Source organism: Lutjanus erythropterus, chromosome 3, assembly GCF_056507025.1.
Source record: "Lutjanus erythropterus isolate fLutEry1 chromosome 3, fLutEry1.hap2, whole genome shotgun sequence".
Taxonomy (NCBI): Eukaryota; Metazoa; Chordata; class Actinopteri; order Lutjaniformes; family Lutjanidae; genus Lutjanus; species Lutjanus erythropterus.
In genome coordinates, this window is record NC_139319.1 from 38,353,528 (window position 1) to 38,380,973 (window position 27,446).

Below are 27,446 nucleotides of genomic sequence, written 5' to 3' on the forward strand. Positions count from 1 at the left end.
GAAAACTGTCGACTTATGACGGGCTTCATCTTGTGTTGCTAGTTATATTATTTTACAGACACGGAAGCAATTGCCATTATATCATATTTCTTAAATATAGTTTGGTGTAATATTTTCCCCAGAGAGTTCAGGGAGCTTTAGTGCTTTACTGCTAATATGTATATTTTAACTACAGACAAAAATGTCTTGCCTCACCTGGTCTAATCTTGTAGCCCAACAAAGCACCCGTTGGGTTAAATATACCCTTGTAGTAGTTTGTGCCCATTTTACATAATAAAGTAGGTGGCTGTAGAGCCATTTTATGATGGTGTCAGACCCTGCAGTAGCTGTAGGATCTCCTATTTATAGCTCGGGTGTTTATTAACAGATTTTTTACAAACACAAGCTCAAATAATGATAGAAATGAAATATTCTGATGCAAATTTAAGTGAAAAGGAGCTGTTTGAGGATCCTGATAAGTGGTCCTTGGGCATCTGCAGCACTCGCCCTGTAAGTAACGCCAGGTGTGAGGCGAGGAGGACAGGGATGCTGATGGAGGACTCTGACTGTAAGGTCGACGGTACAGAGTATGTGGCTGCGTGTTTACCAGTTGTAGGGAAGATTGTCTTTTATTTCATGTGATTCATTTCCCATCAGATAAACTCTTCCCTCCATTGCACGGTCGTCTGCGTGTGTTTAGAAGCACTGCCAGCCACACCGCGCCGCGCGTGCGTGCGTTAAATTCTGACCAACATTTCTAAAAATAGCTCGCGGTTGACGTCACTTAGCCGAACGTGTATCAGTCGCTTGGCGGCGGGGAAGGGGGGTGAAAGAGCGGGGGGAGAGAGGGTTTTTTTTTTCCTGTCAACCGCTGTTGACAGCCAATAGACATCCTCGCATTCACCGAGATTCCCACGGTTCTGCCGCGCCAAGCCAATGGAGGAGAGAAGCCGGAGAAAGTGGGCGCGTACATCGTCAAGAGGAAAATAATCGGTGACGCTCCCCTCGCTTGCTTTTTGTAGGGCGGCGGGACTCTGCTGTTTTTGATGGATTGCGACGGGCCAATCAGAGCGCTCCGTGGGTCAGCGCTGTTAGGGGGGTGACCAATCCGTAGCCTATCCCCAGCTGTCAATCAACGCCGGTCCTGGCGAGTAGGCGGGACGTTCGCTCGGCTGTAGTTCCGTCATCTCGCTCGTCTCCGAGGCTACAGGGGGCCAATGTTGATTTGGGCGAAATCCCGTCGTTGTCGGACCCCGCCGAGGTTTAATTTTTAAAGCTGGGTTCGGTAACGCACAGCGACAGGCTTTCAGTTGAGGTTACTGCAACCCCGCCATCGCTATCGCTGTTTTTTGGGCTGGGGGAGAGGTGGGGAGCCGGGGGGCCTCGCTCGGAGGGGGCTGCAAGGAGGGACAGGAGAAGACTGGATCCTCCGTGTTCAGGCCAACTGCGCCGAGGTCGGCCTGACAGTCCGGTGAAGCCCCTGCGACCGAGATACCACAACGATAGCTCCGCGTGGATTGAAGCTCAATAACGGGGGCCGGTTGTTGATGACCGTGGAGTGAGTGAGCCCGTTGCACTACCCCCGTCTCGCCGTGGCACCGCATCAGCAGCTGTCGGGCTATTAAAGATCAGGACCTCGGAGTTAACGTTTGATAACTGTTACAGCTGGATTTTGGAAATACCGATCAGACCTAATCGAGATTAGACCGGCTTGAGGAGGCTGCAGGGCGGCCAAAAAGCCACGGATTGCCCGTTGACAGGTTGTCATCATGGGCAACGCGCCCACGGCCAGGAAGGGCAGCGAGATGGAAAGCGGTGGGTACCGTCGCCAGCACACATCACTCCTGAGCGGCACCTGCTCGGTTACACAGCTTCATGAAATGATCAGGGATGGTGTGAAACAGCAGGCTGTGTTAGCTTTACATAACAAGGCATACACTGCTAATTAGAGGCCTATCCCTGCTTTCCAGTTCATTAAGATCCACGTACGTCCATGACAAGTCCTTGCTGCAAATTAATTAGCTTGTGCCAATAACCTAAATGTGTTGGATTTCAATTCATCACAGTTGGATGTTAGGGGAGACTGGGGACGGCTGTAACACTTTTTGCCTTTCTGCGACTTACTTGGAGATGAGTAGGACTAGACCAACCAAATCTTTAAATATTAGACATACACATGTCTACTAATTACCAGTAGCATTTAAAGATGACTACAAACGCCATATTGTTTACAATATTTATTCTAATGGTAGAATTGAGACCTTGTAATTGACCCCAACTCTAGGGACAGATGCAACATGGTAAATACATTACATTTAAATGATTAACATTTGCTTTTCTTCTAAATAAGTACAGTATTGTGAAACTATGTCTTGTTTTACAGTAATTTAACAATATTTTTTATTTAGTAATATTTATAACAGTTTGTGTATACATTGGCCTACCTTAAGTTAAGATGCAGATGTTAAAGTTACAATCTATATTTCTCTATCTCTATATTTCTGTGTGAGACAGGAACAATGGAACAATTTGCAATGCAGGACATTTTTGTAAAATGTATTTATTGTGCAAAATTGCAAGAATGACTTGGGGGGGGCAGTTGCAATAACTTGTTTCAGCCATCCCCTATTAGCCATGACAAAGTACCATGTGTTAGCTAGACACACTGACCTCGACACATGCTAACCATGTCACTTAGTAGTCAATAAAACAGTGAATCAAACCCAGTAAGAATGAGAGAGAGAGATGAATTCACATTAAAGATCAGGACTTTTTGATAAAAATACATCTCATAAAAAATTACTTCCAAATGTTTAAATAAATGCAGCAGCAGATGTTGAATGTGTCTTCAGATCATCTAACAGAGCATCATCTCTTCTACTATGTTTCTGATTCGGAGAAATGAGACTTGTTGCAACTGTCCCCTGTTGCAACCATCCCAAGTCTACCCTACCTACAGTAGTAGGTAGGCTGAAGCAGGATGTAGTGCTGCTTCCATAGCCAAATCTCTGTATGAGCTGCAAAACAGCCAACAGCATTTGTAAGCTGCAAGCATCTTGGCATATTCACTGTACTGAGATACTGGCAATATCACAACAATCTATGTGTCAGATGTTTCCCAAACACTCTAGGCCTGTTGCTCCACTCCTTTTGGTAAGAGATGCTACTGAAACTGTGTGTGGGTGAGCTGAATCTAATCTACGTGGGGACTATTTTGTTCAGTAGACCCATAAGAGTCTACAGGTCTGGCTGGGCTGGTCTGAGTCTGTCTGCTGTACTGGAAGTCCAAATGGAAGGTTTCTGATGTGTAGAAGAATGAGAGTATGCTAATGATCAAGGTGTCCTGAAGTAGTTATTTATGAGGGCTTTTTTACAGTGACATACTGTATATAGTGGTCCCCAAACATTTACATGCCAAGGCATCCCAAATAGCATTAGCATTTGACCAGGGCCAAAATAAAAACCCACTGACAATACTATGGCTATAATAGTTCCTTTTTAAAATGATATATATGTAATTTAAATACATATAAAGAAATATATAATTTTTAAATAATATGTAATTTATTTTCCTTCATATTCCTTTCAATTTACAGAAGGACCCCCAGTGGCCCCCACTTTGAAAATCATAGCATGTAAATGATTATGAATGTGGTTGTCATACTTTGGCTGAACTATTTGGAAAAAAATATCTGATTAGGGTTATTTTGACTGATACTGGAATATTGGAATATTGGGGAAAAAAGTTCTCCTGTTCGCAGAGCTGTGCAGCAGTGCCTACATGTACCAGGATGCATTACAGGCAAGCCCATGTTGCCATAGTATCACTACTCTAGCCTATAGCTCTTACTTTGCTGGTCTGAACAGAGCGTCAGGGGACAAAAATACTCAAAAAGACTAATTCTACTCGTATCCTGTGACATCACTGTGACATCACCAGATACAGGAAGAACTACAGATTTTGCAGCGGGAGAATTCATCTTTCTTGGTCAGTATTATTGCTGGGCCAATGGATGATGCCATCGTCTACCGTCGTAACATTGCAATCATAAAAGCCTTAGAACTGATGAATATGTACTTTTTAGTGTCACCTGGCGAACACAAAAAATGAAGGATGGGCTTGTTATAATAGCATCTTGTGTCTGATTTACTTAAGGAAAGTGTCTAAGGGAAGTACCTAATTTGTAATCAATATTCAACATGCATGGATATAAAAGTATAAAAGAAAATATATAAAAACAATATTATCATCCATTGTGATGTTTCCCTGTGGACCCTGGTCAATATAGCATACACTGAGGAATTTAGTTGACTACATTTACCATCACCATTGACTGGACATTTACATGAAAAGTGCCAAAGTTTCCCTCAAACCAATGACTGACCATGTTAACAATCAATAATCAATTAATGATTAATTAATGATTAATTACTAAAATATAAACGCACATCTTTTTCTCAGTTTAAGTTTTATAAAAACAATTCTAGCGATACATTAGTTATGTGAAACATAATTAGCATAACATAAAAAGTAAATTGTAATCATTTATGAAGCATAAAAATTCTAAACAGTAAGGCTCGCGTTTGAAAAAGTTGCTCCTGTCCGTTTGGAACAAATGGCTCCAGCAAACAAAATAATGTCAAATTTGGCACAAATTACTGCCATTTCTAGACTACCAAGTCAGACCAAACCAAATCATGAGAAAACGGGTGATCTCTAGAGCATTGTTTCCCAACATTTTTTTGGGTACCCACTAAAAATGACAAACCATCATGACCCACTTCACTATACGCGTATCAATTTCCACATAAATGAATGTTCCTGAGCATTTTTACTTTTATTTCCACGTCACCCTATATTATCTGGATGCATGCATAGACACATGTTAAAAACTTTATAAAGAGGAGATAAATGCATTTGAGCTGAGTTAACAGGCCTTCTTATGGTTTTTATTTCCTTTCATCAAGAAAACATAACTTTAAAAAAAAGTTGAGACAACTGTAAATTTCATTGCAGCTTACTGCATTTTTGAGTTTTGAATCAAACTCAAAAAGGTTCTGCGTGAAATCTCTGAAGTTGAGAAAGTCAGAAATATTGTATTTAAAAAAATATTCACATTATTTGGGTGCTTGAAAAAAATAAATAAATGGTGTTAATTGGAAATATTAAAATATTAACCATTATTAATTTTAACTTCAATGAGTTTTCTCAATAATTTGTGAAATTCGTTTTGTTTTGTTTTTGAAACTCAAAGATTCACGTTCATCTGAGGAAGAAAAGTCAATTATCTCAACAAAACAGGTGGTAAAATGTTTTTTAAAACAAAAAAACAAAAAAGAACTCAGAAATCAATTTAAGTAAGGTACCATGAAATTTTGAACTTTATGAACTTTTTAGTTTTTACAGTGTAGAACATTTAGCCTGCTTCATAAATGACACTAAATAAATAAGTGTGTTTAGGCGGACTTAACAGGCTTGTGTTTTTCATTTATTTCATAGTTTTTTCTATATGTGATGACCCAAATAAAATCTTTAGTGATCCACCTGTTGTCACAACCCAGTCTTTGGGAATAACTGCTAGAGAAATGGCACACAAAACATTGTAATAGCCAAATTCTTAATGGCTAGTAGTCAGTCAATGATTGATCATTAATATCCCAAATACGTTCACATCTGGGAGCTGCCCAGCTGGTACACACAAACACATGTCATGCACTGTTGGTCACTGAGCAGCTTTGCCTGTGTAGATGAGGCTTTGGTGCCTCACTCATAGACGAATAGTTGCTGAAGTGTTGCTAGTTCACTTACCTCAAGCACGGTCTCCTGGCAGGACATAACACCAAACCTGCTGGAGGAAATGGGGATTTATTTAAAGGTAGAATCAGCAGGATTTGTCTGAGCTGTTCATGAGTGCAGCAGAATGGGGGTCAGCAACCTGCGGCTCCACATTTAACATATTAATATTCATTCATCAGTGTTGTAAGTGATTCTTACATTCTCCTATTGTGATGAATTTGAGGCCAATACACCGAATTGAAAAAGGTTCATATTTGTCGTGGCTCAGCATCTTTTCCTCTAAATTTTGCTGGTGTCTTGTCTGAAGTTTCCCTAAGCCAGCTATGGATGGCAAATCTGAAAAAAAGAAAAACTCCCAAAGTATATAGTATTTAATAATAGTTGTGGCTTCAGATATTTTTTTCTTTTTTGGCCATAAAGCTCTTTTAATACTAAAGGTTGCAGACCCCTGAGCTACAAAGATACCAGGACGGCATATAACGAGGTTTTAGATTAGTAGAGAGCAAAGCAAAATAATGAGGAAAAATAAGGCAAAGGGCAGGGTCTCTGCAGATACAGACACCACCACACACTTCTAGTGGGTCCTAATTGATAATTGAAAGGGATTATGTTTATATGTGTTAAAACAATGTTTTTTTGTTTTGTTTTGTAAAATGTTGCATATTATACCTTTAAAGCGAAGCTAAAACCTGAACCTGATCCTTATTCCTGTCCTGAAAGTGAACTCAGACTAAATTATTATTTGTTTGGCTGTTTTAAAGTTTGCTTTAGTTATTTTGTTTTTTGCTTTCCTTAAAGGGGTGGTCCAGAGATTTAATAATACACTTCCATAAAGATGGGGGACTCACAAGAAACAGATTTTAAAAGAAGAACAGCCAAATCCAAAGCAACAGAAGCAGATAACTTGACTTTTAGTCCTCAGTATGAGTCAAGCTTCAAAAATACTGAATTCAACAGTTCCCATAATGCACTTCAGTAATGTCTTCCATTAGATCCTCTCTGCCTATTAAATGCCTTCGTCTCTCCACACTCCTAGTGTGTAACTAGGCTTGGCCAATGTAGCTGAAAATCTATCATGATAGTGAAGTTTCATATTGGTCAAGATCAATAATTATTGATCATTAAGCTCATTACTGACGACAAATTATGTACGTATTATGGCAGCAGGGTAGACGGGGTATTCCAGATGTCCCTCTCACCAGCAGCATTCCAGCTCACCCTGGCAGGTCCAGTTGTACTCTGAGCCCCTCACCCTCTAATAGATGTACGACTTAAAAAACAAAACAAAAAACTGCCATACCGCCAAGCTGACCTGTCCATTTTCAGTAATGATGTCCTTACAGTCTACACACATTGTCTAATCCCATGCTGATTCTGCTGTTGTTGTCATGTGTCGATGCGGCAACCAAACAACACACCTGTTATGATGATTGGCTCTCGTAGCACCTAGGGATATTATAGGCTGTTTCTGGATTCTTTTCCACCACATTAGCTCTGGTTCTTAAATCAGTCTCATTCAAGATCTTGGAACCTTGGTGCTATCTAGTGAACCAGCCCACATTTTCACTAGTTTTGAATGGAACTGTTGACAATGCACAACGACCTGTAGAATATGACACGCCCACTTTGGCTCCCAAGGAAAACCAGCTATGTTTGGGTTCCAGCTGGGTACCAATTTTTAGGGTTCCAAACCAATTTAATTTGGGTGGGAATGCTCAGGGCCCCGTTTCCCAGAGCCCAGATTGGTTAAAATAAGGAGCGTAAACGGTAACGGGGTCAGTTCAATGTTAGTGGAAAAAGCCTAGATAAAATCTTTGGAATATAAAAGGGTTCTCTGTAGAACCTCCTAGGTGGGTTCTAGATGAAATCTCTGGAGTATTAAAGGATTTTCAGTAGAACTGGGTAGGTTCTAGTTAGCATTCATAAAATGTTGAGAGGATTTTGGATGGAACCTAGGGCTGGGCAATATATCAATATTATTTTGTATTGTGATATGAGACTAGATATCGTCTTAGATATCATTATATTGTGATATAGCATAAGTGTTGTCTTTTCCTGGTTTTAAAGGCTGCAGTAGAGGAAAGTGCTGTAATTTTCTGAACTTATCAGACTGTTCTAGCTGTTCTATTATTTGTCAACTTAGTCATTATATCCACATTACTGATGATTATTTAAAAAATCTCATTGGTTTAACAGTTTGTGAAAGCCCCAATAATCATCTCTACATTATTGTCACAGTATTGAGGTATTTGGTCAAAAGTATTGTGATATTTACTCATGTTATCACCTCAATCACTTCTGCCCATTGGAGAACACAGGTTCATCATCAGTTACAACTTGCATGATCAATAATTATCGATATCAGCTGCTTTGAAATTTAACTATTGTGATAGTTACATCGTTATATCATCCAGACCTAGTGGAAGCATTACATCATAGAATTGCTCTCTGCAGAACCTCTCATATAGGCCTAATGAATTATTCATAGTATTTCCACCAAGTGAACTGGTTTGGAACCTGAAAAGTTGGTTACCAGCTGGCACCAAGAAATAGCAGGGTTTGGTGGTTTTGGTTTGAGCTGCAGAGTTTTGGAGACATTAACTATAGAGATGTCTGCCTTCTCTCCGATATAATGGGACTAAATGGCACTGTGTTTGTGGCGCTCAAAGCACCAAAAAAATAATTTCAGTTTGATTTCTTTCTATTAGAAATAAAAGTTCTAGGAGGTACTACTGCAGAAAGAAAATAGTTCCTACATTAAGCTGCTCAGAACAAGGAAAGAGACGTTGCCGCTGAGTTTTTCAAGTGTATTTTTTGGTGCTTTGAGCGCCACAGGACCAGTGCCATCTAGTTTATTCTATTGGAGATAAGGCAGAAATCTACATGGCCGATATCTCCTAAACTAGGCAACTCACACCAAAATAGTATAGATGGATAAGTAGCAATTCAGGCCAGAGGAAGAGTGGGTATTTTTGATTTTGGGGTGAACTGTCCCTTTCAACTCAATAATATTTATTTTACCCAAGTAAAATCTGGTAACTGTCACTCACACTTTCATTACATCCCAGGTAGACCACAGTAACTCGCTGTGTTCCTGTCTCACTCAACGCGTCCTCTCCAAAGTTCAACTAGTTCAAAATGCTGCAGCAAGACTACTGACAAAATCCGATAGTCGAGTCCACTTAAAACCCATTTGAGCATCTCTACACACCTCTACGACTTTCAGATATGATTTAAAAATTTTAATGATTACTTCTGAGGTTTGCGGTTGGCCTGCGATTGTATCATTGACTTACAAACCCCTCATGAGCCTGAATACAGCCTGAGATCCTCCGGCAGATGTCTGTCAGTAATTCCTTGGTCAAAGCCAAGAACCAGAGGAGGCCGAGCTTTTTGAGTTCCACGACTCTGGAATGACCTGCTGGAGGAGATTTGGCAGGCTCGCTCTGTTTCTTCTTTTAAATCTCTTTCAGAAACACACCTTTTCAGAATTGCTTTTTCTTTCTTCTGTTCTATTTTACTTGCTTTTATTGTGTTTTAACATTACTACTGTAATTTATACCTTGCTCGTCATTTTTACTGTATCATTTCTCATTTATTTCTTACGTAATTTTTTTCTTTTTATGTTATTCTAAAGCACTTTGTGACTTGATTCTGAAAAATGCTATATAGTAGTAGTAGTAGTAGTAGTAGTTGTTGTTGTTGTAATGTTATTATTTACGTGTAAAATTCAGTGGAAGATTATTGACAATGTAGTATTTAAAGAATCAACACATGTGATGATATCTGGGCTCAATGTCCTGCTTTCAACAGTCTCCAGTGGACTATCTGAACAGCATGTCCTTACAAATGTTGACATACCGACACGAGAGCCATGTCTTCTTATTTGGGGCATCGTCTTGATTAGCTGATTTTAAAGGGACATTTCACTCCAAAGTCAAAAGCATATTTTTTCCCCTGATAAGTGCTGTTTTGAGAGATCGGCTGTAAAGATGCCTGCCTTCTCTTTGACATCTCTATGGCTGATATATCCAAATTTGTTCTATTATTTGCCTTTATCCACATAGTCATTATATCTATATAACTGATGTTTATTGACTAAAAATCTCATTGTGTTCATATTTTATGAAAGCACCAGCAGTTATCCCTGCAATATTGTTGCAGTGTAAATGTTGAGGTATTCATTACACTATATTTGCACTGTTTGAGAATTTCTGGAATGTTATTTCAGAGAAAACGTGTAAATCAAGATATATATTGCATTTTGAGATAGTATTTGTTGGCCATATCATCCAAACCTAAGCTATAAGGTGTATATACCATGTAACTACCTGTGTTTGAGCACCTGTTTGTATCTCATCCTTGTCTCAAACTTAATTCCTCCTCATTCTTTGTGTTGTGAATCTATCAAAGTCCAAAAATGAAAGCTTGTATGTATGTAAACAGAAATAACTGTCTTTACAATCAATTTCAGGAGGTGCAGGAGGTATCCTACTATTTATCTCCCAGCTTCTTTCATGCACGCACACCACTAAAGCTTTTCCTGTTCTTTTGTCCTCAACAGTCAAGGAGTTCCTTGCTAAAGCCAAAGAGGACTTTCTCAAGAAGTGGGAGAACCCTGCACAGGTTCGTGTTTGGATGAATGTGTGTTTATCCAGCATGTGACATATTTGGTATTTTCTCTATTTTTCATGCGTGCATACAAACGTATCGTCTGTGCTCAAGTTCAGGTTTGGTTTAATAAGTCATGTGTAGGTTAACACAGAGGCAGGAGTACAGTGAAATGTGTAGGATGAGAGGAACAGGTCAGCTCAGCAGTGAGAGCACTAGTCAACATAACAGTGCTAATCAAATATGATAAAATAAGATGAGAAAGATGCAATCAGGTAAATAAAATGCATCACTATACTAATACTAAAGTAAAACTAATGTGACATAGATATATTAAAGTGAGGATTTGTATGGAGTAGTGACAAGTGTATACAGAGTGTTGCACATTAGGTACGTATCACTCCTTTTTACAAATAGATAAAAGCATCTCTATCTAAATAAGTGATGATTGTATGTAAGGGTAAAAGTAACAAGTGACAAGTGTGTACAGAGTAAAGAGTATTGCACATTGGATATGTGTCAGTCTGAGCTGCAACGATTAATTGATCATTAATCGATTATTAAATTAATTGCCAGCTACGCTGATAGTCAATTCATCAGTTTGGGTAATTTTTAAAGAAAAAAAGTCAAAATTCTCTAATTCCAGTTTCTTAAATGTAAATGTTATCTGGTTTCTTCACTTCTTTATGACAGTAAATTACTGACATTTTATAGACAAAACAACTATTAAGCAAGAAAATGATACACAGATTAATCGACTATGAAAATAACTGTTAGTTGCAGTCCTAGTATCAGTCCTGGTACAATAGCAATAGAGTGTCTAAAGGTATCATGATGATGTGCGGCATGTTGTCTGCAATTGCTCCTATAATTCAAAAATACTGGTTGTTGCTGCTGGAATTTCACTTGTTTTCTTTATTAGGGTAGGTTAGAGTTGTCACGATACCAGAATTTTAACCTTCGATAGAATATTAGTTAAAAAAAAAAAAATAGAACTATAGTCAGTACCTCTTTTGATACCTCAGAAAAAAAAAAAATGTCCTGGGCACTCAAAAAAAGACATTTTTTGTCTTTTCTTTTATAAAATTAACAACCGGCTCACAGCACAGATGCAGAAAAAGTCACTAAACACAGTCTGGTTTTGCCACAAGCCAAATTTCAGGCAGGACACTAAAGACTTTAAGTCTGTGTAAAGGAAAAAGGGAGCTTTTCTTCTAAATACATTATGCACTTACACTATGAATAACTATGAATGGGATCAGTATTAATATCCTGTCCAGTGTGTGTGTGTGTGTGTGTGTGTGTGTGTGTGTGTGTGTGTGTGTGTGTGTGTGACTATAACAAGCAGGCAAATACATGTATTGCATACCAGAAACATGACCACAAACATTTTGTAGTAATCACATTTGTGCTGGTCAAGTGAATCATGATTTTTTTTTTTTCCTTTTTCTTAGCTACTCATGCAGACTCCCATTTAATTGACATTTGTATTTTTGAGTTTCATGAACTGTTTCAAAATACAGTACAGCTGTTTCAAACACTTTTCAAATTAATGTACATATTACAATAACTGCACTGATTATAATTCAAATACACTATAATACAGTGCAGTGCTGTAAATGAAATGTAGCTCACTGCAGTTTCACTGCTGCATCTTGTTGGCTGGTTTTTGGCAGTTTGTCATCGGCATTGTCTTTTTCCATCATGATTTCAATGTGTACACAGCGAACAGAGGCAGCACAGGAAGCAGACGGGTGACCACAAGACAAAGTGTCTTGGGAAACCAAAAAAAAGAAAAAAAAAAGAGTTACCATAGTTTGAATATTTTTTCCCTATGTTTTTGTGTATGAAGGACTCAAAACAAATACTGTAAGCTGACTACTTAATTACCATAAGCAATTTATTTAAACAGCATTTGTAAAGGAACAATTCAGTCCAAATCCTTTTATTCCATATAAGCTGTTGATTACTGTAACTGTTATCACTATAAGCGGTTTCCACTGTACCATACATCATATACACTATATTTTATATTCATTTTTTACTTTAGACTTTAGAGATTACTGGGTATGGGTATGATCCCAGTACCCATGGAGTACTTCATTTGATACCTTGTCAAAAGTTTTTCTTCATGAAGAATCAGTGTGGTGATTGGCTGTGCTCAAACCCATATTTTTTTCTAAATCGAAAAAAGGTTTTAATGCAGGTTTTGTTTGACTGGAGAAGTCCTGATACTCTTTGGTATTGGGTTGTTTCAATCGATACCTCAAGTGTATTGAGAACCGATACCCAGTCCTATGGGTACTAAACACATTACTTTTACTAAACACATACGGACATAGGACACATAAAACCAAAAAAAGATCACTTTCCACACCACAACCCCCCACCATCCTGTTTTCACAAAAACCAACTAACCCTTGTTGTTTTGTCTGTTCAGAACACTGCTTGCCTGGAGCAGTTTGAGAGGTTGAAAACTCTGGGCACGGGCTCATTTGGCCGCGTGATGCTGGTGAGGCACAGAGAAACGGGACAGCATTATGCCATGAAGATCCTCAACAAGCAGAAGGTCAGTCTGGGTCGGGGTCAGGAGAGTCACACAGTGGGATGGAGAGTGTTTAAATGTGTCTGTCATGTAAAGATCGAACAGGACAGTCATAGCAAATGTGGAAATATCACAGATGTGAAAATTGTAAGGCTCGTGTATACGTGCAAACTCTTTGAACTTGCTTGTGCTGATTGCAGGCATTGAGCTGCTCATTCCAGTCCTCTCTTATGACGTAATATTTATAGATGTATGTTTTGTATTGATAAATTACATGGATGGGGTTGTCTGTCTACTTGGCTAATCCAGTGAATGTAATGAATGTAATACCTGAAAAATCATGGCACTTTACTACACTGATGCAAAAATCCTGTAAATCCAATATGGCCATGAAGCAGTGCTGATTTGTAACACAGTCCAAAGACATGCAGGTGAACCGGGGCTTTATCACAGAAACACATCTAAACACATTATACATGATAGAAAATCGTTGCAGAAAATATGTGAAAGAACTACAAACTATTTAGTACTGAATTAGAGTTTGTATTTAGACTGCTGTTCACAATTTCTGTGTTCAGGATTTTTTGGGCGGACCTGAAACATCAGCTCAGTGACATTTCGGAGCTGTGGTCCCCCAGCACTATATAAGCGTTTTCTTTATTAACTGATTAGTTGTTTGGTCCATAACATAAAAAATGTACATGTCAATCAGTGTTTTGCAAAGCCCAAGAGCTCTAATATTATTTTTTTTTTAGTTATCCAAATTTGGCTGGGTGGTTAATAATAATGTCTCTGTGGGTAAAACATTTATTCTTGGTTTACGCGATCTTTAACTTCATTTTAGAAAAAGATAATACAGATGGAAAAACATGATTAGCAACTACTTTTTTACAGAATGGTGTTTATTAAATTTATCTGAAACAAAGATGGATTATTATACGCGTGTTCACAGAATTAAATATGTGTCATTGTGAAAAAAATAGCATGTTTATCCCAAAAATCACAGATTTTAGGAATGATTTGAATCTTAATCTTAGTACTATGTCCTTGTGGCCTTTTATTTATCTATGCCATTATCTGATGCACTTATTTCTGAGTCTAAAAGTACAACTACAGAGAAGCTTAGGACTGTGTACCACAAAGTTTTATTTCTTTAACCAGACGAAGGGGGCAGGGCTGTTAGTGTACAAGTTAGAGATTATGCTGCTCTGATTACACAGTGTCTTTTTTGTTTTTGTTAATACACAATTTATGCCAATCTCACATTCAGTTTATATATGATATAATAAAAACTCTCTTTCTATGACTTTCAGGTGGTGAAGCTCAAGCAGATAGAGCACACTCTGAATGAAAAGAGGATTCTCCAGGCCGTCAGCTTTCCTTTTCTGGTGCGGTTAGAGTACTCATTCAAGGTACGGAGGAGAAGTTTAGATGGTGTGTGTGTGTGTGTGTGTGTGTGGTTGTGTGTTGATAACAAGTGACTGGAAGGATTTTCTTTTCATTCGCTCATCAACTTGCTCCATCTCTCATACCTGTTTTTAAGTTATTTGTTGTTCTCTACCTTTGTGAAGGTTGGATGACACATTTTGTGGACGACTATAACTGCAGCAGACTTTCTTGTTTAACACAACCCAGCCTTTACAGTCTAGGCCATTAAAGGAGCCAGCATGTTCTCCTTTGAAATTTCTCTTCTGGCCTGTGACTTGTGTTATTGTTTGCCCATCGTCTTGCGCTCCTGTAGTGTTCCTGCAGCCCGCATGAACCTCCTCAAGTCTGAGGAGGAGGGGGTGGGAGTAAAGACATCGTTTCAATTACAGATTGTATATCAAATAGGATTTCAACCTATTTGATATTCAGGCTATTACTCCGACTCGATATTTGTAATGCAGTATTCAATTGTTGCATATTGCTTCTTTAAATCATTGTATGGAATAGAGTCGACCTGACTGCTGAAAACTTTACTTGTTCTTTTGTGCTTCTACTTGTGGTTATTTTTAGCTAACGTAGTAAATGACCTTTTTTAAGCCGTGTGTGAAATTAAAACCGTTGTAACTTTGTGTGGTGCCAAATATTCTTTGCTCAGAGAAAAAAGAGAGACTATAATATTAATAAAATTATGCTGTTTCAACTGAAGAACTTCCAAAAGCAAGACAATAATATGAAAATGTGAGACTCAATCATTTACTTCTAAATAGACAAATAGATATTCACACAATCAAAACCTTCTCACCTCATTCCAGTATACAACAGTTCCATATATTGCATAAAATGTCATTTCAACAGTCAAAATGAATAATATAAAGGGACAGTTCGCCCCAAAATCAAAGATACATATTTTTCCTCTGGCCTGTTGTGCTGTTCATTCTTCTATATTGTTTCAGTATGAGTTTCAGAGTTTTGGAGATATCAGTCTAGGCCTGCCTTCTGCACAGTATAATGGGACTAAATGGCACCTGACTTGAAAAAAACAACACACATTTGAAAAATTCAAAACCAGTGTCTCTTTCCAGAAATGACCTGATTACTCAAGATAATCCAGACGCGTTGTTGTGAGCAGTTTCATGTAGGAACTAGTTTCTTTGCTTTGAGCACCACGAGCTGAGTGACATTTAGTCCCATTATATGTATCATATCTCCAAAACTCTGCAACTCACACACACACAAAATAAATAAATAAATAGATGGATAAATAGGGTTCCAAGCCAGGTCACTTTAAGTTTCCCAGGTTTAAGTTTCCTCGAATTGAATGAATGTTGTTTACATTATCCAAAATCTATTTAAAGATCACTTACAAGTATTTATAGTGATCACTAACAGCGCTCCTTATTATCACCATACTGGCCTATTGTTTGCTTTTATAATGCAGTAACCACTTCCACTTCCATCATAATTTAATTTCATATATTAGGATTCTTATCAGCTGCAGCTGAAACAGCAGCCATTCTTCCTGGGTTCCAGTGACAATCGGTCCTAATAAAGGGGTTTCATCTGCATATATGGAGTGAAATAATCTTCCTCTACTGTATGTTCAATGACCATACAAACACATTCTCTGTCTTCTTCAACATTTCCACCATCCAGCTCTGTCAGTGGCTGTTTTTCCCTGTACAGACTGACCCAGCGGATGGCCATACTCCAATTAAAGCCTTATTCAGGTTAAGCTGTTTAGATGCACCTTGGATGCCCGGAGGACTGAATATCCCTGATGCCTCAAATAAACCTATTAACGGAATATTCCTGTCCACGTGTCTCATCCTGCACACAGATAGAGGAGTCAACAACCAACACATATTAACCCAGCTTACCTAGATATATCAGACAGTAAGTTGTACAACTGCAAGTGTCAACCGAAAAGCAGGTTAAGAATTAAGTCCTCGTTTGCGATATAAAGCTAGTGTTATTTAGCTCTGTTAAAAGAACTGGAGGACAAGTGATTTGCAAACATTTGGAAATAAAACATGCCTGTTAATTTATTAACAGCAGGCTAAGAAAATCTGTTTGTCCTGGTTAGTGGTGCCACAACACTGGAATTTCTAATTTCAATAAAATACCTTGAAAAATATCAACATTCAATAACTTGGGGAGAAATTGATTATTAAAAGATAAATAAAACAAGGCTGTAACATGGCAATGGATATAGCAAAGGTGACGAGAAGAAGACAGCCTTGTAAGTAAGTAAGAGCAGATGGGATTGTGAGGGCACTGCAGCAGTGTTTGTCAACTCGCTGTCGGAGAAAAGAGAGAGTGAGAAAGTGCAGCTAGTACTGGAGTATCAATACTGCGAAAAAAACTGAGTATTAAAAACATTTCAAATATTCAGTATTGATATTCCCCGCGACCCTTCAGGAGTAATCGCTTACAGAAAATGAATGAATAAATGAGTATTGATATTTATTTATTTATATACCAATATTTTTGACAACACTAGCCGTGGTTCTGTTGTTGCAAAGTTTTACACACTTTTTCCACCTTAATGGAGAAATTGTAACACCACAGTGTTTAAAAATGAGTGATGCAGTCCAAGCAGCAAATTGAAGACGCAGACGGTGTATTAAAGTTGAAGTTGAGTTGTTTTGAGAGAAATAACGAATGGTGGCAAAAAAAATCTTATTCCCTCCTTGCAGTATATCTGGACAGTTTTTCACGCTCCTTTTTCTAGAATTTACTCGCTCGCTGTTTGTAAAGAAGCAGTGTAACAGACGCAGTTGCAGGCAGTTTTTCATTAGGGATTTTATGTGATAATAAGTGAAATAAAAGTCAGGCACAAAATACTGCTTCCATGTCATCCATGTCATTACCCATCCTGAGTGTGTCTGTGGTGCTTGTACTGCCTTGATTAGTGTGTGTGTGTGTGTGTGTGTGTGTGTGAGTGAGTGTCACTAACAAGTTCTCTGTCCTTCCCTCTCCAGGACAACACTAACCTCTACATGGTGATGGAATATGTACCAGGTGGAGAGATGTTCTCCCATCTACGGAGAATCGGCAGATTTAGGTCAGTGCCTGCATGCACTGGAGTTTAAATGAAATTTACAACCAGAAGCATTTTATGTGCATACGGAGGTAATCTGTGGAGCTCTGTTTTAGAGATGGGAAGTAACAGATTACATGTAACAGGATTATATAATCTGGGACCAAAAAAGTTCCAGCTAGCTACCTAACCTGTTAATGGTACTGCTAGTGAAAAAATATTTTGGGACTGTACGCGTTGATGCTGCTGACCAGGGTGGTGTGTGGGTAAAAAGACAAGCCCCAGACGAGCAGTTTCTGTCTCTTTGCTTTAAGCTTGAATGTGAAGTTTGAATGTCATACTTCACAAATTTGAATGTGCGTAATCACAGCTATTAATCTAAACATGCATTTGTGCATAACAAAAGACAAAGATTTAATAAACCAAACACAAAAATAAAACAAATTAGGTTAAACAATTTGAACATATTTGGTATTAAGGTAGTCCAAAAGTAATAGAAAGTAATCAGGTTACATTGCTTAAATATTGTGATACTTGGATCGGCTTACTAACTATATTTTTTAACATTTAATAAGTAAAAATATATGTTTAAAGTAACCCTCCCAAGTATGCGGCTGGTCTCTATAGCATAAAAATAATATCTTAATATTTTTAGGCTATGGTACCATCTACGATACCATCTTGATATAAACATGTTCTTTAAAATAACACTATAAATTAAAGTTGGGCAACAATAGCAAATAAGAAAATAATAGAACAGCAAGGACAATTTGGTAAGTTCAGAAAATGACATCAGTTTACTGTAATGAACCCTTTAAAACCAGGAAAAGACAACAGTTATGTCATCATCACAATTATTGATATCCAAAATCTAAGAAGAAATCCAGTCTCATATCACAGTATGGATATATTGTCCAGCCCTACTCTGTTCTCCTCTGTTCTGTTCAGCTCTGCTTGGTTTGGCTCTGTTTTCTTCAGGTCTGTTTTTGCTCTGCTTGGTTTTATTTAGGCTTGTTCAGCTCCGTTCTGTTCTGTACTCCGTTCTACACTCCACTAAAGTGCTCTCTTTCTTTCTGTCTCCCTGTGTGCAGTGAGCCTCACGCTCGATTCTACGCTGCTCAGATTGTCCTGACCTTTGAGTACCTGCATGCGTTGGACCTGATCTACAGAGACCTGAAACCTGAGAACCTGCTCATAGACCAACAGGGCTACATACAGGTAAATAACACCTGATGCAGTGATATACAAACGCTGATCATAAATAACTTCCTCAAAAAGTTGCTGGCTAACTACAATTCACTTAATACTACAATTCACTTTGAGACAAGGTTTCAAACTGAAGTAGTTGTTGATCAATTGCGACCTCTAGTGGCCGGTTAAGAAGAGTGAGAAGTCAGCTGTGAATGGTCATATAAAACAGAGCAGTCAAAAAATAGAATTACTGCCTCTACCAAAGTCACAGTTTACATCCATGTCTATCCAGGCTCATATAATGTATGTAGTGAAGACTTACCACTATAAAGACCTGCAACTTTGAAGGAACTTAATAAAAGGTATTAAATGTAGGTTTCAGCAAAATGGAAGTTCTCACTATACATATCTGATTCTGGTGAATAATTTCCAGTGCGAAAAATGGTGTTATAATCACCCGTTGTGTTTTCGTTAATTTAAAATGAGCCGTTTGCATCTAGATCCTCTAGATCCTCTTCCACAGACAGCACCATGTAGCCCTGTTTCTCCTTTAGCCCAGACAGGACAAACTAAACACTGGCTCTGGATACGGCCTTTTGTACTTCTTAAAAGTTTCGGAGCTGCTTCAGGTTCTCCTACTTGCTTGGAAAGGGAAGATGAGGTGACTTGTTGCAATCTGCAAGCTCACTGGTAAACGCCACAAAATTCCTGCACACTGGTCCTTCAACCTGTCGTTTCATTTCAAAATATGTGTTTTAGTTAAACTAGACTTTTTAATACCCGCTCGCTATAGTTGTGTTTGTCTCTAAGATCAAGCTGGTGAGTACAGTGTCTAAAGAAATCTTGCCTGAAGAAATTAAAAAAAAAGGCTGAGATTGTAAAGAAAGCAGAACATTTTGGACTGTGATGGTGAATGCTGAGAAAGACAGGTGTTCCAGAAATTCAAACAATGCAAAGGTGTTTGCCCCATCTCTTAATCTGTGATGTCACACAGACATGGAAACTATCAGCAACCACCCAGAGAGCGGGTGCAACTATGCAATTATGACGGCAGTGTGTGTTGCCATTATCTGTATTTGCTGAGTAGACTCAAGACGTGTAGCATAGATTCTGCTGCCCTCTAGTGGTGACCGATGAAACACCAACTAGTGAAAAGTTCCCACATTACCACAGGGATCCCTTCTCTTCTTCTTCTCTTTGCCTCTGTGTTCCTACCTTTCTTTCTTTTTTCTTCCTCTCTTTCTCATTTGTCGTCACTCTTTCTCTTTCTCAGGTGACAGATTTTGGCTTTGCCAAACGTGTGAAGGGCCGGACCTGGACACTGTGTGGCACCCCAGAATATCTGGCTCCAGAGATTATTCTCAGCAAGGTGAGCCACCACTGTTCCCTCTTTATATCTTATGAATTGTCGGCTGTGTTTCCTTTCAAAATGAGATATTCTGTCTTTGAACTAACAATGATATCAACCTACATTAAAAGACTTTTCTGAAGGACTGATCCAATATCAATATGGGAAAATGTGGGACTGTGCACTGTTCATATACTGTGTGATGTATTCGCCCCAAAATGAGGGCTGCACATGTTTGGACCTCTTTCCTGTACCAGTTATTTTCATTACTGATCAATCTGTCAACCATTTTCTCCACTAATCATTTAGTTGTTTGGTCCATAAAATGTGACAAAATGTGGATCAGTCTTTCCCAAAGCTCAAAAATGACATTCTCAAATGTCCACAACCCGAAGATATTCAGTTTACTGTCAGAGAGGAGTAAGACGTACTTCTGTGTGCTCTGTGTTTGGACCTGTTTTTTTCACTGACAAGATAGTGGCAGGATTAATTATTTGATTAATTGAGAAAATAATCAGCAGATTAATCAACAATCATAATAATTTTTAGTAGCAGCTCTGATTGTGTCTCTTCTCTCTGAACCTCTCCATGGGACGTAAAGACTGTTTTGGAGTTTATATGGGGGGAAAATAATGAAGTTTAATAAAGCCAAAAATATTTTCCAAACAAAAACAGCATTTTGAATGATTAATTGTCTAAAATACTGTCTCATCTTTTCTCTGCGCCTCTCCTCTTTCCATGTGAAATCCACCAGGGGTACAACAAGGCAGTAGACTGGTGGGCGCTGGGTGTACTCGTCTATGAAATGGCAGCAGGGTATCCGCCTTTCTTTGCTGACCAGCCCATTCAGATCTATGAAAAGATCGTATCAGGGAAGGTGAGTCTCTCTGATTACCACTCTGTGCTGCCTTCAGGATCTGTTTGTAAGATTTGGTGCTTTAGGCTAGAAGAACCCTGCACTTATGTCAGCTGATTTATTGTAGAAAAGTGTTTCATTTTTGTTTATATTTACAGTGCAGCTAAATTTTTGGAAAGTCTAAAAGGTGGTGCTGGGGGGCAAATAAAAGCGACAGAGTCACATCTTAAGTTATCTGATATATATATCTGATATACTACGTAGCTAATCTACATCTATTATAGGCTAGCTAGTTAACTAGCATTTTGCTAACATTAACTAACTTAAACATTCTACTCAGAGTTTTTAATTGGTTATGAAACAGTCTCAATTTAATGCCTTTATATGACTTGCATAAGAAAACGACACCATCAGCTAGAAAACTGGCTTTTAAACTTATTCATAATAGCTGCCACTGGATCAGATTCTGCTTTAAATCTGATAAAATGAGGCTGTTTACATTTTTCACTCAAAGTCACAGTGAGAAGTACGTTCTTTTGTTAATTTTGTTTTTGACTTTATATGACCATGGTAAGAGTACTGCTTCTGTCTACAGAGACCTTCAAAGTCGCCACAATATGAGTCCCAGCTATAAGTCAAGTCAAGTCAGTGCTTAGGTCAAGCAAGTCACAGGTCAAGTTATACGAAATTCTGACGGTCCCCCGGTTTCCACATTTAAATCAGTTAAAAGACAGCGGCCATGAAAAATTTTGTTTTATTTTCAACATTACGTAAAAATGTTACACCGCTTACACCTTTTACTGATATTTGACATTTTGCGGTGTCAGTAACAAGCCATAAAAATGAACAACAATGGAGAGTGGGGCTCCAAAATTATTACATAGCCTTATAGCTGTGAAGGGCTTTAAACAGAAAACAGAAGTGCAGCACAAAAAAATCTACTGCCTGTCTCTGCTTTAGGATGATTACACCATTTCTCCATGGCCTCTTAAGGCATCTGAGATGGTTCTCATACTGTTCTCTTCTTACTACCATTATCAAAGACATGATAATGGTCTAAGTCAAGTCTCAAGTCATGAATATCAAATCAAAAGTCAATTCGAGACGTTTATCAGTGTCGAGCAAGTCAAGCAAGCCTCTAGTCAAATCACATGATAGGAGTCCCCCACCTCTGGTTTTCTTAGACGAGTCTAGCACCTAGCATATCTAAGTAAAGGAAACAGGTAAGGAGAAAGATGACTGATGTTCCGCTGGGTGTCAACATTGCTCAACTGTTATTGGAGCACACAGCAAAAAGGGGCGGGACTTAGGAAGGATCAATTGCCCTATGTTGCCTGTTTCAAGAACGACCATTGTGTCTCTCTGTTTTTCTCGTCATTGCCGTGCTCAGTCATAGTACATGTATAGACGCCCCTCCCCTTCCAGTGGACCACTATGGGATTTTGGAATAAATATGAACGGTAGTCAGTGGCGAAAGACAACAAATTTTTCGATCCCATTTGAACTGGGCTATGAATCTACGGCTGCACAATTAAAAGCATTATTATTGAATTCACACTATGGCCAAGTGTAATATCCAAATCACGGAACAAAATCACAAAGTTTTGAAAAAGGAAAAACATGAGAAAGGACCATTTAAATGCAGTACCTGTTGTGAAACATATTTGTTTGATACAGACCCCAACAAATATCACATCATCATGATGTTAATCATTTTCATGTGAAAACTGAATGAAAATTGTAATACAAAAATGATCATTTCCCCAATCGTATTTCATATCCCAATTTCAGTCAAAATAATCACAATATGACTTTTTTTTACCATATGATGCAGCCCTACATGAATCACATGTTATGTTTGTCAATTTAAAAGATAATTTTACAGAAGAGTCCAGAAAATTGACGTTTGTAGTAAAACTAATGAAATATCAGACTGCGAAGATTCCTAATCACAGACTTCACACTTAGTAGTTGCGCAAGTGACATCAAGACTTTCTTCCTCCAAAAGCATTACACTGATGCAACAGTTCCTGTGTGCCTCCATACCTGAATGTGATCAAATGACAGCAGGTCTTATTTGTTCTTTGTCCTCTTAAGGTAAGACGATGTTACAAGGGGCGGCCATGTTGGTGTTGTATAGTGTGGGAGTCGAGACATAGTTCACTGAGCAGCTTCACTCAAAACTAATCATTAAACTGAAGTGTAATTTGTGACTCAGTTCAAACAGGAAGGAAAAATGATTTGTCTATTGCCATTGACTACTGTTAAGATTTTTTCTAAATTAAGATCCCATGGGGCACACTGGAAGGTGAGGGACTTCGTCAGTCTACATGAGGTTGATAAACTTTAGTGAAAAGTTTTGTTTTAAGTTGTAATCAACAACTTATTTTTTGAGGATGATGTTACAATCAGTGTGGATGCTGTGATGTCTTCTTTCAAAGATTGTTTTTCTTGTCAGTGAGGTTTGACGTGAGGTTTGAGGTTTGTTCAGCCATGTTGGCTATCACTACTAGCACAGGTAGTTATTGCATTTGTACCAGATAAAGTGTTGTTGCTGATGTCAGAATTGTAAAATGCACTTCTTCAGGCCACCACGGTGGAGCAGATGTGGACACAGGGCTGCTTATCATTACGCTAACCTATGCTTCCTTGCATCCACTCTCCTCCTGTGACCCGGAAATTGCTCCCTGTCCGCCATCATGAAGGATCCTCCAATCTCTTAAATGCACACAGGTGTATTTTATCAAGTGGCAACTGTTGATCAGCTGTTTCTAACTGTCAGTTGTCTGTCAATGTAAAGTTAAACCCTTTGCTGCTCTGAAAATACACACACTGGACTTTGAGTTCAGTGAGCCTGTCTCACTGCCTGCCAGACTTCATCAACATTTTGCTCAATTTATAAGCATCTACACCTTCGACAAGATGATTAATGATTTCTCACAACTCATAGACAGACAAATACTCATTCAGTGAACATTCTGCACTAATTTGAACTCTAATTAACATGAAACAGACAAACTAAAGCAGTTATTCCAGCCTGGAATAGACATATCAAAGGGGGACACTGCAGCTGCAGCGTTGTTGTCAGAGAAGCAAGTATTTCAACTTATGTTCCCTTGGTCTATGATGACATATCATGGTTATTTTATAATTTATTGCCATAACTATATTATAGATTTCTCCTTTAAGACCGACACTAATTTGGCTCCTCCGTCCTTCTGTCTTTTCCTTGCACCTGTGAGTGAGGAAAATGAGAGAACATGTTAGCATAATGAAAAGCACCTTGGACCAGCAGGGTAAAATCTGGGTGGGGAAAGTGAATAAATAGCTATGCCCTTCTCTCATTGGGCAGTCCTCTGTGTGTGTGTGTGTGTGTGTGTGTGTGTGTGTGTGTGTGTGTGTGAGTGTGAGTGTGAGTGTGAGTGTGTGTGTGTGTGTGAGTGAGTGTGAGTGTGTGTGAGTGTGAGTGTGAGTGTGTGTGTGTGTGTGAGTGTGTGAGTGTGTGTGTGTGTGTGTGTGTGTGAGTGTGAGTGTGAGTGTGTGTGTGTGTGTGTGTGTGTGTGTGTGTGAGTGTCAGCCGGTCATTCTCAGCCATAGTTCTCCGCTTAAAAAATCTCTTTTTCACTTTTTTCAACATTGTTATTTGTTGTTTGTCATCCCACAAAATCACACCTGGCAAGCAGGAGGTGAACCATTACTTGCTCTTTCTTCACAGATTTATTCAGTCAGTGAAGATACAGAGTGACAAACATCTCGTCACACTGCTGCACCTCAAACCTATACTGCTGCTTCATTCTTCTTCTGGTCTTTTGTCTCAGGTGCGTTTCCCATCTCACTTCAGCTCAGACCTGAAGGACCTCCTGAGGAACCTGTTACAGGTAGAAAACAAAGATCTCTGTCATTTGGATGTTAAAGGGATAGTTCGGGTATTTGAAGTGGGGTTGTATGAAGCAGGGGTTCATGTAATGCAATGCATGCAATGCAATTATTCTGAACAAAGCATTAAAATATTATAACCACTGTTGTCTGTCAGTGTCTAATCAATGTTTACTATAACTGTTTTCAGTATTATGACAAAACACCTGTGCTAATTATAGATGCAAAATAATGCATGTTCAAGTTTTGAAATATCCCATCTATTCTAGTAGAAAGAAGGTAATTTTAATAGGTTCTACAGCAGAAGAAGGTAGTTCCTACATGAAACTACTCGCAACAAGGTCAGTGGATTATCTTGAGTAACCAGTTCATGATTATTGGAAAGAGACACTGGTTTTAAATTTTACAAATATATTTTTTGGTGCTTTGAGCACCACAAGCTGAGTGCCAATTAGTCCTATTATACTGGAGAGAAGGCAGACATCTCTACGGTTGGTATCTCCAGAACACTGCAGCTTACACCAAAATCTAGATGCATAAATAGCACTACAGTACTAACAATACTGTGTATTTTTGATTTTGGGGTGAACTGTCCCTTTAAGTGTACACTATGTTTAGAATGCTTTCTCTTTACTTTGTCATCAGACAGCCTTTTCTGACAGGAAACTGACATAATGTAAGGCAGATATCGCTCTCTCCAAATCGACCAGACTCCATTGGCAGGAGCAGTCATTTTTACCTCACAGAACATGGGTGTCGCTGGCCTGCAGCTGCCTCTGTCTGTCAGTTTGTCTGTGTTATTATGTGACTTTGGTTAATCCAAACTATCCTTTTAAAACACAGAAGTCACAGAATAACATAAACAAACAACAAATTGAGTCAGTGGTAGACCAGCAACTCTCATGTTCTGCGAGATAAAATTAATGATTTCGTCTATGGAGTTTGGTTGGTTTGGAGAGAGCGATATTTGTCTTATATAACAGCAGTTTCCCATCAGAAAAGGCTGTCTGACAGCAAAGCAAAACAATGAAAATATTCTAAATATAACATGCACTTGAACTGATATTGATGTTTTTAGGGGGACCTTTTTTTAAGTGGCTAAAATAACTTTTGACCCTGTCCACTGCAGTTCATTGCTTAGCCTCCATGCTGGTGCCCCTCTCTGCTCGTCCAAACTGGAGGCGTGTCAGGCATCATCTATTGCGCTTACTACAGATTGTCATACAACCCCACATCAAATAATCAGAACTGTCACTTTGAGGTTACTATTTATTTACTATGGTCTGAATTTATCATAATGTAAATGTGAGGAAAATGTGTGGTGTTATCTTCAGGTGGATCTCACAAAACGTTACGGGAACCTCAAGAACGGGGTCAACGACATCAAGGGACACAAGTGGTTTGCAACCACTGACTGGATTGCCATCTACCAGAAAAAGGTAAGCGTGTACGTGTGTGTGTGTGTGTGTGTGTGTGTGTGTGTGTGTGTGTGTGTGTGCAGCCTCTAGATGTGTGACTTCCCCTTCTGTAGAGTTCACCCCTCAACTGATGCTCAAACTTGTCTTTAGGTGGAGGCTCCATTCGTCCCCAAGTTCAAAGGACCAGGCGACACCAGCAACTTTGACGACTACGAGGAGGAGGAGATCCGCGTCTCCTTCACTGAGAAATGTGCCAAGGAGTTTGCAGAGTTCTAGAGTTAGAAAGCGAGAGAGGAAGAAAGAAGGAAGTAGGGAGAGTCAAAGGTAGGCTGGTCGAGTGGGAGACGTTAAGGAGAGAGTACTGTCTCCTGTCCAATCACAAGCACCAGCTACAAAAAGAGGAAAAATGGGATAGAGAAGGGAAAAAGAGCAAGGAGACTGATAACCAGCAGTGTTGCCTTTTCTGTTGCGTTTCTGTTGTATTTTATTTATTACTCTGTCTTATTTATGGATCCCTTTATAATGAAGGTGTGCTTCAGATCCATGGGTGTTGGGAACCTCCCCCACTTATTTAGAGTTGCCCTGACACATTTTCACCCAACATCTTCCCTGCTCTTTTATTGTCTCATTCGTCGTTTAGTCACTTTTGGGCCACATCATAGAGAAATCAGTCAGCCTGTTCTGATCCGCTGCGGTCCGTTGGTCTTTACGTGAAGCCCATTGAGTCGTACAAGTTGAGGTCTCAGTCCGCACAACAAGTTGCTTAAATTAAAACAGACCAACTGGCAAACTTGTTCTTTCCCCTTGTGAGCAAGAGGAGCATTAAAGGGAACATTTAGATGAATCACACACACACATGCACTCCAATCACTTTTGTTTTGCAGTCATGACCTCCCGTAAATATTTAATTCATAACTGAGTTACTGGTGCGATCAGCCAAAAGAAAAAAGTGGTGCATTGTGTGCTAAAGCAAATTTCCGTCAGAGACAGATGACACTTTCAGGTGGAGGGGTCAGTTACATTTACTGTGCAACTCCATCTACACATCTTATCATTGTTTGCATAGCCAGGCTTTGTGCATATCTACAGCACTCGGTTTTTAAATGTCACTAGATACTTCGCAGCTCCAATGATATCATGTCATACTAACTAACAAGGAAATGTGGATAAGGGAAAGGGAAATACTTCAATTTTAACAGAGAGGTGAAGGAAACACCATGACATAATGGTATCTCAGGTCTGAACATATCACTTAATAGACATTTTATCAACATAAAGCGTTAGGTTAGCCTGTAAAGAATGACGTGTGAGACACTCTCTTATAGATTTGGAAATTTAAAGTTCTTGTTAGCACTTT

At 38.8% G+C, this 27,446-nt stretch overlaps 1 protein-coding gene across 1 annotated transcript; it reads left to right on the forward strand.

Moving 5' to 3' along the window:
• Window positions 1-414: 414 nt before the first annotated feature.
• prkacab (protein kinase, cAMP-dependent, catalytic, alpha, genome duplicate b) lies at window positions 415-27,001 on the forward strand. Its single transcript, XM_084716089.1, has 11 exons — window positions 415-1,794; window positions 10,341-10,402; window positions 12,828-12,956; window positions 14,246-14,344; window positions 17,342-17,424; window positions 18,492-18,618; window positions 19,865-19,960; window positions 20,694-20,816; window positions 24,614-24,673; window positions 26,006-26,110; window positions 26,240-27,001. The coding sequence occupies exons 1-11, from the start codon at window positions 1,749-1,751 to the stop codon at window positions 26,363-26,365; spliced, it is 1,056 nt and encodes a 351-aa protein (XP_084572215.1). The 5' UTR covers window positions 415-1,748; the 3' UTR covers window positions 26,366-27,001.
• Window positions 27,002-27,446: the final 445 nt, after the last annotated feature.